At 40.4% G+C, this 12,477-nt stretch overlaps 1 protein-coding gene across 8 annotated transcripts in view; it reads left to right on the forward strand.

Annotated features, from left to right (window-relative positions):
• Positions 1 to 11,550, forward strand: part of LOC115053840 (unconventional myosin-XVIIIa-like) — a 60,349-nt gene extending 48,799 nt beyond the window's left edge. For 5 of the 8 annotated variants that reach the window (XM_029518671.1, XM_029518672.1, XM_029518674.1 and 2 more), the window contains 5 exons: positions 470 to 655; positions 751 to 890; positions 2,029 to 2,073; positions 6,315 to 6,437; positions 10,258 to 11,550. In XM_029518671.1, coding sequence (XP_029374531.1) covers positions 470 to 655; positions 751 to 890; positions 2,029 to 2,073; positions 6,315 to 6,437; positions 10,258 to 10,387 — 624 coding nt within the window. In that variant the 3' untranslated portion in view covers positions 10,388 to 11,550. Of the gene's footprint in view, positions 1 to 469; positions 656 to 750; positions 891 to 2,028; positions 2,074 to 6,314; positions 6,438 to 6,996; positions 8,429 to 10,257 lie in introns of all 8 variants that reach the window. The other 3 variants (XM_029518677.1, XM_029518670.1, XM_029518676.1) reach the window with 3 other exon arrangements.
• The last annotated feature ends 927 nt before the right edge of the window (positions 11,551 to 12,477 follow it).

Genomic DNA, 12,477 nt, shown 5'->3' on the forward strand with positions numbered 1-12,477 from the left:
TTTCACTCTTGCTTAGCTTCTATTTCTGTAATTCTTAAATTAGCATGCTAACTAGTTAGCTACATCTCTTTCCCTCTTGTCGTACAAACACAAAAAATGCTGAAAGCTCCTGTTAAGTAACTGTTAAATCACTACCACCATTAACAACTACTCCCACCAAGAAAATCCATTAGGTATAAAAGAAGAGTGACAGAAGAGCAACTTCAAAAATCCATTACTTGGACATTGAAATTCACATGTACTGGTTAGACTGCGGGCAACGAGGCGGCATAGTTCATTTCCCAGTCTGTATGTTCCCCCTGTGCTCCTGTGGGTTTCCTCCAGGTACTCCTATCCCCACCCCACCGTCCAAAGACATCATGTTTGGGTAATTGGTGACTCTAAATTGTCCGTAGGTCTGAGTGGTTTAGAAATTGACAACTTGCATTGAGAGCTGCTGTTCACCAAATTCTCCTTGACTCCCTCCCAGAGCCTGGTTGGCCGTCTAAAGGAGAATCTCGAAAAAATGACAGAGGAGAGAAATCAATGCATTGCTGCAGAAAACCGAGAAAAAGAACAAAATAAGCGAATGCAGAGGCAAATAAGGGACATGAAGGAGGAAATGGGAGAGCTTTCCAAGAAGGAGGGTGAGGCAAGCCGCAAGAAGCATGAGCTGGTAAGGCCTTGGGCGCTGGGAGATTTAAGAGTGATTCACTGGGGTTTACGTTTGATAGAACCTCACCTCTTCTGTGCTGGGATTCATTTTCCCAGGAAATGGACATTGAAAGTTTGGAGGCAGCAAATCAGAGCCTCCAAGTGGACCTTAAGCTGGCCTTCAAACGGATAGGTGACCTGCAAGCTGCTATCGAGGACGAGATGGAGAGCGATGACAACGATGACTTAATCAACAGGTGCAGGATGGCTTTAATTTTCCCAAATGTTTTCTTGGTACATCAGGAGATACTGTTCTATAGCCAAAGTTTGGAGTTACATTTCTTCCTTAATTATTCAATCAAATGGAATAGGCTTGCAACCAAGAAAGAGATCTGAGAGCAAAAGAGAATAGGTTGCAATCAAACAATAAAAAAAGAGATTTGATAACTATCTGACAATATAATTCACTTTCAACATTTCAATTTCAAAGAGCGATAGACTATCAACTAACCTCCCAGTAGCTCTTAAATAAAGGGAATAGCTGGTGTAACGGGCGGTGTAGTCTGCTCTGGAGCCACGTCAAACCCACCAATAGAAACTCTTCTCTCATCATCAGCATAGGCCCCGCCCATTAAGTGCACTTGAACTTGCAAGCAAAGAGGACTGATTTATAATTATTATATTATCATATGTTTTTACTTTACTTTACTTACTTCATTATTATAATTTTTTTTTGATTGCAACCTATTCTCTTTTGCTCTAAAATCCCTTCTTGGTTGCAAACCTATTGCATTTGATTGAATAATAAGGAAACAACTGTAACTCCATACTTTTTGTGGCCTGTCAATCACAAGTTCTATCGTTATATTTTCTTTCTCCTATGTCTTCCCACATCCGTTTCTGCTCCTAAATCAACCTTTTTACGTCAACCTTTTTGCACTTCATGAGTCACACTACACTCTGTCTGTTCCCCAAATAATTCTCACATGGTTTAATTCTGCTCCCTGCTTCTGATCTTTTGTCTCAGTGCTGGTTTTCCCTGTTTGGTTATTTCTTCCCTCTTTGCAGTGGGGTTGAGGGTTATACTAGCTCTGAGCACACTGAGGTAAACACTGACTGCAGTAATACAGACCTCTAAAAGGAAGGCATTACACGCACTGGCTCTGTTTGAGAAGGAGGCCAGCAACAGCATGAGCTGATTTACCAAGGCACTGCTTTGCAATGGATATTTATTTTATGTCTGTTGAAGTGTAAAACTATTTGTTTGCTGTTATCTCAGTTTGTCCGCCTTTAGACTGTTGTTTGAGTATCTCACCTTCTCCTCTTCTCTTTTTCCCTGTTCCCTTTTTTTTTATTTATTTTTTATTTTTTGGGTGTCTTCCACACTTCTGGCAGTTTGCAAGACATGGTGACAAAGTATCAGAAAAGAAAGAACAAAACGTGAGAATGGAAAATGCATCCTTTGTTTTTGTCACAATGGTTACTTTTTTTTTCCACATGCGTTTCATCCAAAGGAGAGAATAATGCAGTATTCCTTATCTTTTCAGTTTGTATTGTTCACAGTAACACAGTGAGGAGAAGTAATTTAAGGACAATACAAACCTCTTCCTGTGGTGTACATCTCTGATAAAAGCTGTGCTTAATGGATAGCCCCAAAGTTTCATTCTGTTTCATTTTACTTTGTGCCAAGTGTCTGTACACAGTCCCCAGTGCTAGGCTTATTTTTCTTTCCCCAGCGCAGAAGATGGTTTGCACAGCAATACAGGAGCAGAAGCAGAGTGCTAAATAGAATGCAACTCTAACTGATGCACGTATCATCACTGCTTTGGAAAATATGATTCAAATGAAAAACTGCAAAACGTTTCAGACCTTTGGTAATACTGCATCATTGTCTCCAGGAATACTTTTTGTGTCAAACACCATCCTCTGCTACGTTTCCAGCAACAGCAGCATCACGCATGTTCATGCACTGGCTTGGTTCTGGAGTAAAGCTGTTTTTCTGTTGCTTCTCCAATATGCATGCAGCCAGTTGATGTATGAAAGTTGAAATCATTACAGCACAGCCTTCGATTCAAACTTAAAGCTTTTGGACAAATTCTGGAAATACACATGATGCACATGTGACACAAGATGAACATATCTGTAAAACAGTTTAAAAAAATCATTTTACATTATATCGGCATAATGCATATTTTACTTTTATTCCCAGACTTGCCATGCAATGGAGGTGCACAAGTTTGTCATTTTTTGCAATCCACACAAACTGTGGAAATTGCGTGTTTTATTTATTTAGTCAATTCTTTATCAATTTTTTAAAATAGCTCGTGACGTGATGAGCTCCACTGTGTATACTCTTAGCATGGTGGCTGTAATTGACATGTGCTGTGAAAAGGCCAAAAGCACAATTGTGACGCTTTTGACTGTGTAATGGCTGCTGCACACTGCGACTGTACAGCCACGGCTGCACAGTCAGCAAGTGGTGTGCGACAGCGATGGTACAGTGCACTGAAATGATTTCACCCAAAGCTCTGTTGATTTCCATACATGCAAATGCTCCTCTAATCCAATCTCATCTCGTACTGCTGCGAAACATTTAACATCAAATCCAAATGTTGTCCTCCTTGAAAATAAGTAGTCATAGACTGTGAATGTTAAATGTGTTCTTTTGACTGGCTGAATTTAATTTCCGTTTTTGTGTTATGAAAGGAATTTCTGCAGCATGTAAAATAATTTAAACCTTCATCAGAGCATGTCTCCAGTTTGTAGCATACATTATATACCCATCCATAATTTGCTACTTTAACCTGATTGCTTCTTCAAAGAGACACGATCATGACACTTTCGGTCACTTTGCGCTCTGTTATCCGTTTGTCATCAGACAACCTGCACGTATCAGTGCTCTGCCTCTCTTTTTGTGCAACTCAAGAAAAAAGAACAATGATTTGCCATGTTTACTTAATTGCATTTTCCCCTCCTTCAACATCATTGCATTAGCAGCTTGGATGAGCAATAATGGAGGGGGTGCTTTTCTTTTAATTATGAAGTCGATTTTCCAAATGATTTACATTAGTATGCAATAGTTCCATACTCTCTACTTCAATAGCAGGATTATTATTATTTTAGCAAAGAAAGTCACTAATAAATTAGTAGCTTCTTTTTGTGGGCCTTCCACTCACAACCTTAATTACTCATTGCAAACAATGTAACTGCCTCTACTTGCATGGTCTGACCTTAAGGACTGGACACACTCACTTTTAATACAAGGTGCTAATTATCCTTGAGAAAGAAGTGAATAACATTAAGTGTGTCAAGAGCGCCCACTTTTGTTAATATGAATTCAGTCCTTATGCATTTTTAATCTGTCCGTTTTGAGTAGATAACTTTAAGATGTGTTTGTGTTACCACAAGTGCTAAACTGATTGAAGCAAGTTGTACAGAATTTGACGGTGAGTGTAAGTATTTGTGACAAAGATTTACAACCCAGTGCAGGCCGATTGTCAGAAGGGATTAATGTTCACCTCTAAATTCTTGGGGCTTGTTTGTATCCACGAGCCTCAGGAGTGGTTAGCTAGTAGTGTGGAGCCAAGGACAAATCATTTGTGACACCATTTGCACAGACCTCACTTGCAAGCCACCTATTGTTTGGCGCACATGTGTGTATATGTATGTGCGGGTGTTAAAGAAAGGAGGTGGACTGAGATGGTTTTACTGTGGGCTGGCCTGATTGTTTTGTTGTGTAATATATCATATTAAAAAGTCAGCATCACTGAGCCGACAAATGGGCAGCATGTGTAAACAACTTCAATCTATTAATGAACCTGTTGGCTTTTAAGCTTTTATCAGTTCTATTTAGTGTGTAGGAGAAAAGAAAGGTTATGGAAAATAAAACAATAACCTATCATAGAGGTTTTTGTGCTGAAAATTATATAGCTAGGCCATTAAGTCTTTCTCGAACTATCATTTCCTTCCCCTAGGAGAGGTCACTGATGAGAAATTCAATCTGAATATTACACACAAAGAATCTGAGAATCTGCCCACTCCCAAGCCCTCACAATTTCCATACCCCTCTAGCACCAGTACCACTTTTATTGTGTAAAAAAAAAAAAAAAAAAAAACTTTTTAGGTAGACCGCCAAGAAAAAAAAAAGAATGGAAGAGAGAGGACACTGTGTTCTGAGGAAACTGAATGTGTGACACAGGGAGTGGTCCACTGCTCACTGGGAGACCCACATAGATGGATATGTGGAATACAAACATATGATGGAGCACAGCAGTATGGCTGTCATCTCACACCTCCTTGTGTTTGCTTGTTATAAGCATTTTCCAACTTGTTTAGAAGCTGAGATAGATAAGCTTTTCCAAGGAGCAAGATTTGTTACCTGCGTGGCTGTGTCATTTTTAATGATAGTCAGCCCTTTGTAGATAGCAGATGAAACATATCTACAACTCGGTGATACGCAAAGTAAATATTTTAGATTGATGAAGCATGGCACCGGAAAGTCGCTGAAAGTAAAGCTATGAATAATAGTGAAGAGGCAACACAAAGTCTGCCATAAAACAAGAGGGACTGGAATTTTCAGCTAATCTTTGACACCCCTGTCATCAGTAATATTAATACACAGGAGATTTTCATGCTCTGAAACCAAAAACTATCTCATGGAGGTTGTCATTTTTCTGACAGAGGTTACCATGGCAACACATGTCAAATGTAGTTTGTATCTTCAGAACATATGTGCCTCTGTGCAGTGTAAAAAAAAAACAAACAGCAACTGTATTGAAAATGTGTTGTTATGCATTGTTTAGCCACAAATATAGTGGTCCCATCTCAAGCCATGTGTGCTCAAGCAAATGGATTTCTCACAGAGTGCATGCACAATGCATTAACAACAACGCCAGCGGAGGTTGGGCCCCTCTCCCCCTTTCGCTTCCTTCACCTGTTTTCTGCTCAAGAACCTTCTAGGACAATATCGTGGCTAATTCAGAAAAAGCACCACAGATTTGAAACAAATGAATGAAGGGGGTGACCTTATGCAGGCAAGATCCTCTGTGCTTTTTCACTGGAGTCTGCAGGTCTCTGTATATTAATTGTCATGTCGGGCACGGGGCCATCGGGGCTGTCTCATGGCTCCACTCCAATAACAATCACCAAGAACAGGTGACATGCCACACAGATGCTGGCAGCCCAGAACGAGCCAAACAAGTTAATTATGCCTCCAAGAGCTTCATCTACATGTTGCCTAGATAATGCATTTGCTTCACCCATCTACATCTGTTGAAAAAACATTTTGAATATGATGATATTATTGTTTCACATAATCACAATCGCCTGTAGCCTGCATGTATTGCTCTTCATTAATCTGACCTATCGCTTCATAAGAGAATGAGTTCAATTACGAGGCAAAAATGTTTCACTTGTGAAAACTAATTATTCATTTTGTTTGTTGTGGTGTGATTTTTACACTGTGTATAATATCGCAGTATCAAGTAATTTGCTGTCATTTCCTATCTGAGAATTTGTCTGAAATGTTGCACAAAGAAGGTTAAAGTAGTGTGTTTTGATAATACTCAGACACTGAGTACAATGGTGTAGGACAACTCTTCCTAAAATAAATGTAACAGTTGTCATTTGTTGCTTTGAGTTGATGCTTCTCGCAGACTCTTGCTGATTGTGTTTCCTCGCAGTGGGGATGAGACAGAAACAGATTCGGAAGTGGAGGACCGTGTGGATGGTATTAAGTCTTGGCTCTCGAAGAACAAAGGCTCCACCAAGACCCAGTCAGATGAGGGAAGCCTGAAGAGCGCCAGGTCGGTGGTCACATTCTTTTTGCATCATTACAGCTTAACATGTGTATCCCCTTAGACGTATGGCGATAAAACCACACACATTCCCACACTTAAAAGGGACAGGATTACCTGTGGCAGTTTGTTACGGAAAGATGGGTATTTCATGTGATTAGGTGTCATTCCTCCCTCTCTGTAATCTGTCTAATGACAGGAGGCGGGATGGGGAAATGGCTGCTGTCAAATTTATTGAAGTGGCCCCTGGCCAGTTGGCACGCCTGCTAAATGACGCCTGTGCCACAGTTAGATAGATCTTCTCACTGGTTGATTGCCTCAGTTCCTGCACTATATACTGTACCTAACAGCAGTAGCCAGGGGTATTGTAGCTATATGTTCCCTGACTCTTGACTGGTCCCAAGGACAAAATAAATGAGCTACCCTGTATCAGCAGTGGGTATTGCACAAAGTTGAAGATTAGTTTTTATTTTCAAGTACGCAGAGTTTCAGGTTGTTTCTTTTTTTGTATCTTTATCGTTATCTTTTTGCTTGTCTCTGGTGTCAATTTTATCACGTAACCCTTCAGATATGCAGCAAATGCAGATGCCAAGGAGGTGAAAGAAGGTAAGGAGAAGACGAATGACGTCAGCAAAGATGGGAAAGAAGTAGAGCAGAGCAGATCAATGTCTGTCATGAGTTCTCTAAGCTACAGGAAGCGCTCCAACCTGAAAGACTCCATAGGTGGGACAGGTGATGAGAGCTCCCTGTTTAGCACACTTAAAGAGCAGCCGGACACACCAGACCACGCTTCCATTCGTAAAGCCAAGTCTAAGTCTGGAGAGTTCCCGGAGGAATGGAAGAAAAGCCAGACGCAGGACGACTTAGACGACAAAGGCTCTGTTATCTCCTCGGTATATTCTGAGGCCACCAGCAGAGCCAGGAAAGGACTGGAGTCCCGGTGGACCTCCCGCAGCAGCCCTGAATTTGATAAGGAGTCCATGGTGTCATCAGTGGCTCCCAGCAGGATGTCCACCAGGAGGGGTATGTTGCACATGGATGACGACAATAAGTCAACTATCAGCAGTGTGAGTCGCTCTAGTCCCCGATCGCTGCATCGCAGTTCTTCTTGGAAAGATGACAGGCGCAGTGCCTCACGCTTGTCGGTGGCCCGCAGCTGTGGCCTCAGTGAATTTGGCCTGCATGTAGATGATGATGACGATGATGATGGGCAGAGTGTAGCTTTCAGTGAGGGGGCATCATCTTTCAGCCCTCGCTCCCTGAGTCGCAGCTTTTCGACCCCAGCTCAACCCCACTCCTCAGACGCTTACCAGACGGATACATCTGATATTAAAACAGTCACACACCGCAACTACCTAGACCCAGACTTGGAGGCTGCAATTAATGAGGTGCTGAGCTTCAAGCCCATTAAATTCAAGCGCAGCAAACTTGATGAATCTAGTGGTGAGGAAGAGGATGATAAGAAGGTGCCAGGAAGTGAGGACAGCAGGAAGAGGGGAGAGGTTGGGGGGCTTGGCTGCAGCACATCCGTCCTGCGGCGCTCTGCATCTGGCTCTGCTCTGGACTACAGCAGCCGGCCATCCAGCACCCTGAGTACCAGCAGCTCCCGCAGTCGCAAGGATAAAAAGAGTAAAGCCTCACCATCAGAATCCTCCTCCTCCTCTTCCTCTTCCTCAGACGATCACCATAGCAGAAAAGGCTCAAGGAGGAAGAAGGCCAAGAAGTCCAAGAAGAGATCTAGTAAGAAACAAAGTGACTCTGAGGATTCGTCTTCCTCCTCAGAGTCGTCAGAATCCTCCTCCTCCGATTCCACCATTTCCTATCGAAGCTCCAGCAGTGTGAAAAGAGCGCCAAAACGCCCATCTGATGATGACGATGGGAAGGAGCTTTCCAGCCGCAGGCCATCTAGCAAGAAGGAATCCAAGAAACAGAAGAAGATGGATAGCATGGTGATGAAGTACCTCTACAAGCCTGACAGTGACTGATATCAACAGGAGGAGGTGATGCTTGGTGTGGCAATAACCACGGAGCCTGGCACTCAGGATCTTTATTTTAATGTACTAACTTCTGACATTGTGCACTATCTGTATGACAGACTAACGCTGACTTGTGCTAGATAAGCTATATCAACAAAATGAGCATGCCGCCGTTATTTTTCCTTGCAAACACTCACATTTGTCTTATTCAAAAAGACCAATTTGTTATAGCACATAGCATAGTGGTTTCTCTCTATTCTGCATAACTGACACACTTCTACTCACTTGTGCTGTATTTTTAAATTTCATCATAAACAAATGCTGATACAGTGCTCGAGATACACAGTAATCTGTTATTATAATTGCTTGTCAGAGAAGCGATGTTGTATTTTCTTTGTAAAAATGGATTACATCTCCGCAAGTGTTGGCGTTTCTCGTAATGGCGTGTTTGATGTTTTAAGATAAGTGCATAGTATTAAACAGAGAGGTGGCTGGCTGCGGCCGTTAATCGACAACAAACAGATGTCGGCGGTAAGACAAAAGCAAAAAAAAAAAAAAAAAACTAACAAAAACAAAACATTTTTTTGCCTCCACATGTCATCTAAGAAGTGTTTAAAGAGGTGTGGCATGAAACGCTCGCATCATAATTAAAAGTGCTAAAATTAGCACTCAGCTACAAAGGTTGTCTGTTTTCAGAGTAATTTTACTCACAGTTTGAAGATTGCTTGTTCCTGTGTGGCTGTAAACAATGGTGGCAGCAAACGATGGCTTTTGGGTCAATCAGTAAAAAGTGGATGAACATAGGTTTCATGGGCTGAACATGGTAGACTCTTATTTGTCCACAAAATAGTTGCAGTAATAAATGCCTGTTAAAGACTATAGTGCTTTATGCCATTAGTGCTTCCAAACAGTTCAAAGACAGCAACAGTTGAAGCCAGATATTGACTAAAGCACTTCTTTAAATGAAATGTGCGTTTCATTGTAGATAAACACATCTTTAACTGGATGGAGAGTCAAACAAATAATGTTAAGCTGTTGAAGTGCTTCTTTGGCTCTCTTTATATATTTTTTAATTAAAAAAACCAACAATGGCATGAATTCCAGCAACAACAAATTTCTCACTTCTGAATTTAGTCGATTGTAAAATTAGATTTTCATCTTAACCCGAATTGTGTAAGCCTTGGCAAATTTACACATCTTGTGACAGCAAATCAGAGATGTCACTGCCTTTCAGAATGGATGACAAACAGCGCTTTCTGTGACAAGGCTACAACACAGATGTTTTCAACCTTCTTCAAATATTGAATACTTCATAATACACAGGTGTCAGGCTATGGAGTGTTGTGCATCATATGCAGACAGCTCCTGTTGCTAGAGCATATGTAGGTGCCAAAGGACTTGTTTTCGTTTTTCTTTCTTTCTTCTTTTTTTTGTTTTTACTCATCCTCAGGATATGTGTTAAAGAGCAATTCTTATGGCAGCAAATCTCTACAACATAAGGCACAATTTGAAATATTAATAGATTTATGATGTAGAAGCAAGGTACAGCACAGACTGCAGTAATATATTAAGTATTGTTTTCTGGGTTATTCTCTTGCACTATCTAACCCCTGACATGTAATTAACTGCACATACTATTTACTAATATGTAAATAGAAAGCCCAGTAAGATAGTGTCACCTCGGATCATGGATGCATACTAATTAAAAAGAAATCACGATAATAGGCACAAGCAGCACATATTTCAGGGTGTGTTATTTGCTGCCTGGGGGAGAGTGTCATGGTTTCTAGGTATCTGCCAGTGTCCCAAGTAATGATATAATGGTGTGTCTGTATGTGTGTTGACCCTTGTAGCCCTCCTGTGTACCGGAGACACCTGAGTGTTGGCAGATCTGATGAAGAGGACGAAGCTGACAGAGACTCCAGCAGGAACTCGCAGAGGCCGATTGACGGCGAAGGCATATTGGCGGAGAACGCGTCGTAACCCAACACCAGGGCAGCCTTGTGCTTCACGGTTATCAAACACACAGGAGAGAGACACTTTTTACCACCGTTATGGACAGTGAAGAGTCACACATTGAACACTTTATTTTTTCAACAGGTTAGCCTGCCCATTGCATGTTACTTTACTTCTTATAGCACAGCCTCGAACTTGAATTGATTTAGCCTCCATGGCTTAAGTGTGTGTTGGTTTTTTTTTCTTCTTTCTTTCTTATTTAACAGAATACACTAAATAAGTCAGTCACTATTGAACAGTAAAGCTGAGCACTATCAGCGGAGCCTGATAGCTGCTGCTGCTTTATTTATAAGAGCTGCTTTTCAGGCAAATTTAAGTGCTGCTCTGCTCTCTCCTCTGACTACTCAGATAGCTCTGCCAAGAGGATTTAGATAAGCCCGCTCTGGCTGGATATTTTTTACGAAGGTCTGACCAACTATTAAGACTGTTCTTATCTCGTCCCAATTAAGATGGACTAGTGTGGTGGGAAGAATTAACCCATTTTCAATTAATTATCCAGCTGTAGGTTTGCACGTGGCTCTTGTTCTGCGCTGAGATACCCATCATTTGAGAAAAGTGAGGCTAGGTCATGATTGGTGACATGAAAGTGAAATCATTTTGACTATAATAATGCTTAAGGGTGACCTCCTTTATATCTTTGAAGTGCTGAAGAATGATTCAAGGCTAAATCTGATCTCCGAGTGTATATATAGTATGCATAGATATCTAATATTATTATATACGGAATCAGAGCCTTTACATGAACATGATATTTGAGTGAAAAAAGTTTCTAAAGTATTTTAATTGAGATAAGATTTATGTTATGTTCCTGTTTTGTGCTTATCTGTAAGTAAATGCATGATGGGACGCACTTAGTTTGGCTCTTTTGAGGCTCAGTCATGGTTTTGTCCGATTTCATATTTCTGAAAGGTTCAAAGGGAATGCATTTGTTTGCTGTTATGAAGGAGCTTTCTGTAGAGCTACTTAGACCTTGCAGAAGAAGAGATGCAGAAATATATAGTTTCTTTTTTAGCACAAACACTGGATTTTTTTTTTACTATATAAGACAACTTAAAGCTCCCTCAACAAACATATTCGGAAAAGTAATCTCAGTTTGGATATAATAGTGTAATAAAGTCTGTTTTTATGGCTGGGCTGCATTTCTTTCTGTGTGTACAGTTCAGGTTGTTTTGAAGTGAGGGAATCATTGACCATATTGGTTCAAGTAATATAATCACATAATTTTCAGGTCCTCCGTCCCTTCCTATTTCAAGATGCCAAAAACATGCAAATCTTGATGTTTATTAAGCAGGTGTCCTTTTTTTTTTGTATACAGTATGTGCAAATTTGGATCCAGTTACTTCATTTGTTCATAACCATCAATAAGCAGCCCTCAAAAGAGTAGATATGTTGATTATGGATTGATCTTTTTGTAGAGGCATTATGCAGATATTGCAAATATTGCCAAAAAACATCCTTACTATTAAAGCCATTGTGAAAGAATAATGGAATATCACTAGGTAACACATGAAAGAATCCCGGTATTTTCTATATTTACCCTTTCAGGATGATAATTATGTCTTGGTAGGTTTGAATAAGGAAGCATATACAGTATATATGCGTGTAGTGCTCCAGCTGTCTGACTTGCTATTTGCATATGGTCTCAGAAGAGGCTAATCTGCATTTCATGTCTTATTTTTTTTTGTTTCAGCCATGAATATTAATAGGGAACAGGGAAAATTTTGATGCCAGTGATTTAGAATATTATTGTTAAAAGATACATATATACTTATATATATATATCATAACTTTGTCGGTGTTGCGAGTCGAAAGTCTGCACACTTCATCATATTCTTTGAATGTCTATTTTCATCTTTGAGCAGATCACTATTTGTTAGGTGAGTGATTTTTGAGTTTTTTTAGTAAATAAATTCAGTTGTTTGTTTACAGGATCAATGTTAGCTTGCTGTAATCGCACAGAGGTATGAGATTTTGTTTCATATTCAGAAAACAGCCAGAGAGGAGAAGGTTAGAGAAGAGGCAAGACAGTTTTAGTAAAACAAGTTATTGATGTTTCT

This window comes from Echeneis naucrates, chromosome 14 (assembly GCF_900963305.1).
Source record: "Echeneis naucrates chromosome 14, fEcheNa1.1, whole genome shotgun sequence".
Classification (NCBI taxonomy): Eukaryota; Metazoa; Chordata; class Actinopteri; order Carangiformes; family Echeneidae; genus Echeneis; species Echeneis naucrates.